General features: G+C 40.9%; 1 protein-coding gene across 3 annotated transcripts; it reads left to right on the forward strand.

Moving 5' to 3' along the window:
• Window positions 1–115: 115 nt before the first annotated feature.
• On the forward strand, window positions 116–5,850 carry hyal1 (hyaluronidase 1). Of its 3 annotated transcripts, XM_017408145.3 has the most exons (4): window positions 116–223; window positions 1,336–2,243; window positions 2,316–2,405; window positions 3,476–5,850. In XM_017408145.3, exons 2-4 carry the CDS (start codon window positions 1,338–1,340, stop codon window positions 3,803–3,805), a joined length of 1,326 nt encoding a protein of 441 aa, XP_017263634.1. In that variant the 5' UTR covers window positions 116–223; window positions 1,336–1,337; the 3' UTR covers window positions 3,806–5,850. The 3 variants fall into 3 exon arrangements, with proteins under 3 accessions (XP_017263634.1, XP_037831470.1, XP_037831471.1); XM_037975542.1 differs by having other exon boundaries at window positions 1,336–2,405; XM_037975543.1 differs by having other exon boundaries at window positions 157–223; window positions 1,284–2,405.
• Window positions 5,851–7,157: the final 1,307 nt, after the last annotated feature.

Genomic DNA, 7,157 nt, shown 5'->3' on the forward strand with positions numbered 1-7,157 from the left:
AAACACAGACTCTTAGCTTTTTAAGTTGTCTGTGACTTTAATTCTGCCTCACAGAATTTGCATGTTCCTTCTCATTTGTTCGTAGAAATCCAGTTCTGTCAGATTGGTTCACTTTTTTTTTTTCACTTCCTCTTTTCCTCCTTGTTTTAGATCACTCAGATCACAAGACTTCTGGTTTCCTGAACAGACCAAAATCCAAAATCGCTCTCCAGCTCTAAACCAGGTAAGTCAGCGTGTTTTAGTGTGAATTGGTACTTTCTGGATCGTCTTTTATGTTTAATTTTTACTATATAAAATTATAGCTTGTTTTTAGTCCAGTGGAACCACTCCACACTTTTGTAAAATGTAAAAAAAACAGAATGTGATGATTTGCAAATCTCACACACCCAATTTTTATTCACAGTGAAATGTAGCAAAAACAACAAATGTTCTTGGAGGTGAAAAATATGGTAATTTTGAATTTGATGTCAGCAACACGTCTAAAAAAAGTAGTGACAGGGCTCTGTTTACTAATGAAACATCTCCTTTTCTTTGAGCAACAGTCTGTAAACGTCTAGAAACTGAGGAGAGCAGCTGCTGGAGGTTTTAGAGGGAATGTCCCATTCTTGTCTGATGGAGGATTCTAGCTGTTCAACACTTGGATGGAACATTATGTTGTTCTAAAACTTGTACATGTTGTTCTACATTGATGGTGCCTTTTCATCTGCCATGCCACAGGCACTTATGCACCCCCATAACATCAGAGAGGCAGGCTTCTGAACTGAGCATCGATAACAGGCTGGATGGTCCCTCTTCTGTTTAGGTTTCCAAAAATTATTTCACATTTCTTTTTGTCTGACAACAGAACAGTTTTTCATTTTAAATGAGCTTTGACCCAGAGAAGATGGCAGCGTTTCTGGATGGTGTTCATGTATGGCTTCTTATTTGCAGGATAGAGCTTTAACCAACATCTGATCCCAGACATCTAACACTGATTATCTTTTTATACCCAGTCTTCTCACTGACTTAAATTAACCTAATTAGTTGTAAAATGCTCTTCCAGCTGCCTCTTATTTGTACTACTTACTTTTACAGCCTTTTGTTGCCCTGTCCTAACTATTTTGAGATGGGTTGCTGGCATCAAATGCAAAATTACCTTTTTTTGTAAAGGTACAGTTTCTTTGTGATTAAAATATGAGATGCATATTATTCTATTCTGGTCCATCCCAACGTTTTCATAATTGGGGTTGCAAAAAAACAAAAAAACAAAACAAAATGATCCCCGTTTTGTAATGTCTCATCAGAATCTTCCACCTCAGCTGAGTCACATCAACGCTGACTTGTTCCTCTTTGCAGAGATGTGGTCTTTTCATCCCAAGATGCTGTTCCTCTTAAATCTGATCGGCCTCATTTCTGGGCTTCGGGCTGCATCAACCTTCTCCCACTTTCCTTTCCTCACCCTGTGGAACGCCCCCACTGAGATCTGCTCTTCTCAGTACGGCGTGGACCTTGACTTGGGGATGTTCAACATCATCCAGAACCAGAACCAAACCTTTATGGGTGAAAATATTACCATCCTGTACGCTGATAAGCTCGGTCTCTACCCGAGATACTCGGACAAGGGGGTGGCTATGAATGGAGGGGTTCCACAGAACAGCAGCCTCGATAAACACCTCAGGGTTGCACGAGAAAATATCACCACCTTTATCCCTAAAAGGGATTTCCAGGGCCTGGGTGTTGTGGACTGGGAGAGTTGGAGACCTGTGTGGGAGAGAAACTGGGACAAGAAACAGGTGTACTGGGAGGGTTCGAAAGCACTGGTGAAGTCCAAACATCCAGACTGGAGTCCTGCTCAGGTACAAGCCGCTGCACGAGCAGAGTTCCAGCAGTCGGGGAGAAAATTCATGGAGGAAACTTTAAAACTGGGGCAGGAGATGAGGCCAAACGGTTTGTGGGGCTTTTACGGGTTTCCCAACTGCTACAACTATTACAGCAACAAAAGCAGAAACTACACCGGGGAGTGTCCCGCCGTGGAGCTCAAGAGGAACGATGAGCTGTCGTGGCTGTGGAACGTCTCCTCCGCTCTGTATCCTGACATCTACCTCAGCCTGGAGCTCCGAGGCCTCGGCAGAGAAGTGCTCCTCTACGTTCACCACCGCATCCTGGAGGCCATGAGGGCCTCGGCTCAGGTGACCCCGCAGGAGCTGCCCATCTTCCCCTACGCTCGCATCGTCTACACCTACTCACTGGAGTTCCTCACGCAGGCAAGTGCAAGATCCATCCTCCAAAATGGTCTGGCCCAAGTGTTTTACTCTGAAATGTCTTTTGCCCCGCAGGAACATCTGGTTTACACGATCGGAGAGAGCGCTGCTGTCGGATCTGCGGGGGTGGTGCTCTGGGGTGACAATACTTTCTCTAAATCTAAGGTACAACACAAACAGCATGACCTGGACGCAATATTTAACTCTCTGGATTGCTGTAATGTTGATAACCTCCTACAGAGAACATGAAAAAGACAATGTGCAGGGGTGCCATTAAAGGGGGGCTGTGGCTGAAACAAAATGGCAGAAAAAGACACTTAATAAAAACAGACGGAGCCGTGATTTCTGTTTTAGAAAAATAGTTGTGTATAATTTTTTGTAGGCTTTCAACGACATCCAAATTGGTCCTCAAATGGCCGCATGTGCATTTGTTTTCATCTCCCAGATGTGTTGTCATTTGTTTTGCTCCTTTAGTGTTTTTTTTCTGTAGCTTTCAGCCTGAAGCACACGCTTGATGAAAATTAACGAATAAACCAGCTTGTTTTCAAATTACAGTCTTTATGTAATAATGTCGAACAAAACAACGAAAAAAAAAAAGATTAAGCTGAAGCTGAAACTTGGCTTTGCTCATCTTGCACTAATCAGAAAAATCACAAAACAGAAAATACACATTTCACTGTCTTAAAGACTTTACAGATTGCACTTATTAATCAGTTTATGTTCATTATAACCCATATTTAATTTAGATTTAAAATCTTTTACTAACCTACTATGTCTTAACTCATTACCATTTCATCATTTGGCCTGAAAAACTGAAATTACTTCTCAGTTTATATCTAAAAACACAAAAAAATGTTGATAAATTTAAGTTTTCTTTTCCTAATTTAAACAAAATGTAAATAGAACAAGGAAGTTTGTTGTTCACCATAAAAAGAGACAATATGAGGAGATTTTAAAGCTCTGGAGTGTAAAGGGAGATTATTAGTAGGTTTATTGTAGGAGGTTTTATATATTATTCTATATTATGCGTCAATAAGCTTCATGTTGTAATTTTAGCCAATATTGAGGCAATAATGTCAGAAATATACAGTAAAATATAATTTATTATTGTGAGAAACAGTGATGTGCAGATTTATTTGTTGGATCTCATCTGTTAGGGTATATTATTTTTATAGTGTCAGCTGATTTTACACTCCATAGCTCTTATTCTTTGTTTCTTTGTTTTCATTCCCCAGGCTTCCTGTGAGGCAGTCAAATCCTACATCGACGAGACTTTAGGTCCTTATCTGGTCAATGTGACGTCGGCTGCGGTTCTCTGCAGTCAGACCATGTGCTCCTCTCAGGGACGGTGCCACAGGAAGGACCCGGAGTCCCGGTCCTACCTCCACCTTGACCCCGCTGAGTGGAAGGTGGCGTCTGAGGAGAAACCAGGAGGAAGGAGAAACTACAGGGTTTCAGCGCTGAGCGACGGGCTCAAAGTTCAGCTCACGAAGTCTGCGTTTCAGTGCAGGTGTTACCCCGGGTGGGGCGGTAAGGACTGCTCCAAGCCCACTGAGAGACGTTAAAAACAAACAAAAACACTGTAGAAATTTAGGAAGTGGATCCATGTTGTCTTCTGTGAAACAGCTGAAAATGTTTTTCATTCAAGAGTTGATTTAATCGTTTTCTGAATATGCTGAATCATTTTACAGCTGCGGTCATCAGCAAAAAGCAGTTTGGACTTTCCTAGCTCAAAACATTGAAAAATTAAAGAAAACACAAGAAAAGTAGTTTTTTCCTTGAATGTAAGGTGTTCAAAACAGATCTTTTTTTAGTTAATGAACCACATTACATACAAGTGTCAGGTTTTGTATTGGGTTTATTGTTTTGCATTTCTACAGTTCTGTTATATTTCTTGTTTAGTTTTATGTTATAAGTCTTCTTATAGTTTTTTCCCCTTGTGTTCTTTTTGTTGTTGCCATCATTCACTTTCCTCTGCTCAGTCTCATTAGTCTTCGTCAGCCACCCACACCTGTCCCTTGTTTGCACTCAGTCACCTGTGTTCATTTAGCAATCGCCGTCTGCCTTTAAAACTGATCATTTTCCTCACTTACTCGTTGATTTGTTCTCACTTCCATGTGCTGTCTGGGTTTCCTCGTGTCTTGTGATCCTGTTTTTGATATTTAGTTTTAGTTGTTGCCACATCAGCCTCTTGTTTTTTTTTGTTTTTTTTTTTTAAAAAGCTTTTTCCTGGTGCTCATGATAAGTCTCTGTATTGGGTTTGCCTCACTCATCAAACCTGACAATGAGCATTTGGTCATAAAAATATAATGAAGCTTTTTTTAACCACACCGTGTGTCAGATTTACATAAGTTAAAACTGGAATATTATGAAATTTCCCTTCTGAGATTCATCAAATGCAGAACAAGTGAACTAAATGTATTTCTTTTGTTTCTTTGAATTAATTAAAAAAACCTAAACATTTTAAATTTAGGTCTGCTAAATGGGAAAAACCTCTCTGTTCTTACTCCTTAACCTTAGTTTAGGACATGTTATAAAACAGCCTCTAAATCACAACATACTGACCAGGATGCGAAACCTAAAATATTAAGCTTGTTACTTTTAATAAATTTGAATATTTTATTGACTTCTATGTAGGTTTCAGCCGTAGCTCGTTTCAAAACTGCTCTGTGTTTTCCAGTTCCGTTTAGGAAATGAAATCTGCATTCAGTTTGATTCATCGTGCTTCAGCTGAGGCAATAGTTTCACTCAAGTCAAGGAACCTTTACTTGATTTGGACTTTTTGTTTGCGAGTTTGTGACCAGCAGGTGGTGCTGTGGGACAAATAACCAGAAGACAGACATCAAGGTCACAGCTCTGAGAGCTCCTCAGCACAAAAAGAGTTCACAAAATGTACATAAAAAAACAACGTATTTGACTCAGGTTGTCAGGTTTTTGACTTTACATGACTTTCTGCAGCAGCAGAGTATCCACAATGAATTAAAACAGAGCCAAAAAGAGCATAAGATGACCTTGCTTGATTTAGGAGTGGCATGCCTTATCTGATAGCCTCCACTGCAGCAAATGGGTGTCACTGATAGGAATTTCCCTGCTGTGGCCCCGGAGGTGAAGGGGACTGGAAGAACGGACTCCCGCGAGCCCCCTGCTTCCACCTTTATCATAAATGCCTGAATTTCGACAAAAAGAGGACAAGAGGGACACTTTTTTTTTTTTTTTTTTTTTTTTTTGTTAAAGGCGGCCACAACAAATTTGCCACTTGTGATTTAATATAAAAAAGGAAAAGACAAATGCTGTCATTGTGAGGTAATTGCTCAACTTGTTCGCCTAATCCAAGAACAAATGTTTACCTGTAGATGCTTGCTAAAAGCAAGGAAAAGACACAAAATTGCTCTCACACTGATAGACGTTCAACAGTGTTTGCCGGTTCCTTTATTGTCATTGATTTTCTTCATCCTGGAAACCTAAAACGTGCTTCCTGTGTCCGAATGCAGAGAGGAGATTATAACCTAATGATGCCATGTTGCTTTGGAAATGCTTGTTTTGTTCAAGTTTGTTTGTATAAATGATATATGCCACATAACTGAAATTAAAATGTACACCATCACACCCAGTCTCAGATTTGACAACAGCCATTAAATTCATAAAAACTATGAAAGTAGCATTTTCTTAAAGGAATGCATATCACCCACTGCCTTGTGTGCCAAGGATTTTAACAAATATCTCATTTGATCTGATAGCACTTGGAGTACGTGTTGAGGATGACTCTCAGCTACCACCTCACCAGCTTGCTAAGGTTGCTAAGGTAGCTGTAGCAGCCATCTTGAATCAGGTTGACTCCAAAAGTCAACGAGTTGTAGACGTTCATCCAATGACTTCTCACAGAGAGTTTCATTAAAATCTATCTGCTGCTTCATGAGATATTTTGCTAACAGACAGGCAGGGTTGACTCCACCAGCTAATGCCAAAGTTTGACACAGAAGTCGTGCGTGATCTGTGAGCACTCAGAGTATGCACTGTGGATGACACACAGCTATGACCACATCACATTTTATTTTAATATCTGTAAAACTGACTGAGCTAGAGCCATGTTTGCGTTTGCCAAGATCGATTAGCGGTGGTGGCCATCTTGAGTGGGGTCGACTTCAACATGTAATCAGTTATAGGTGCACATCCAGTGATTACTTTCTGAGAGTTTCAATGAAATCTGTGCACCTGTTCAAGAGATATTTTGCTAACAGACATACAAAGACACACACATAGGCAATTACACGATCACCCGCCTTTCATGAGCGATGAGTTTCAGACATTGAGAGCCACATTTTGAAATGTTATCACAAACCTTAAAATTGCCTCTGAGGCCGTTTGGATCTGTTTATCTGCTCCGAGTGGTTGTCTCCTTTTTCCTCCCGTCTCTGCCAGGTCTGGCAGGCTTTTTATTTCCCTATCCCCTCATCTCTGCGTTTCTTCATCTTGGCGTCTCGCTCTGTCACCCCTCCATGGTCACGTCTCCTCCTTTTTCCCTCCGCAGCTCGGTCTGGAGATCGTCTCGCTCGCTCTGGGTTTAATAACTGTTTTGTCACGCTCCGTCTCAGTGTCCTTCAGAGGAGTCGACTCTCTGATCAGGTTCCTTAAAGATCTGATGGTGCACACTTGTTTACATGGTTTGTGTGCGTAAAAGTCATCAGAGCCGCATTGTTGTGCGTTGATCAGGCTGTTACACGCAGGATATTTGCCTTGAAAATGTGAAAGAGGGCTGCGAGCGTGTCAGAGGGGCTCAGTTATACATCTGTTGTGCATCTAAAGAAAGAACTTGTCCATTCACACACACACTATCCACACTTTATCCATAGAGTAACATACATTTCTTCTTCTTCTTTTTCTTTCTGCTGTTCCCTTTTCAGGGGTCGCCACAGTGAG

This window comes from Kryptolebias marmoratus, linkage group LG4 (genome assembly GCF_001649575.2).
Source record: "Kryptolebias marmoratus isolate JLee-2015 linkage group LG4, ASM164957v2, whole genome shotgun sequence".
NCBI lineage: Eukaryota > Metazoa > Chordata > Actinopteri > Cyprinodontiformes > Rivulidae > Kryptolebias > Kryptolebias marmoratus.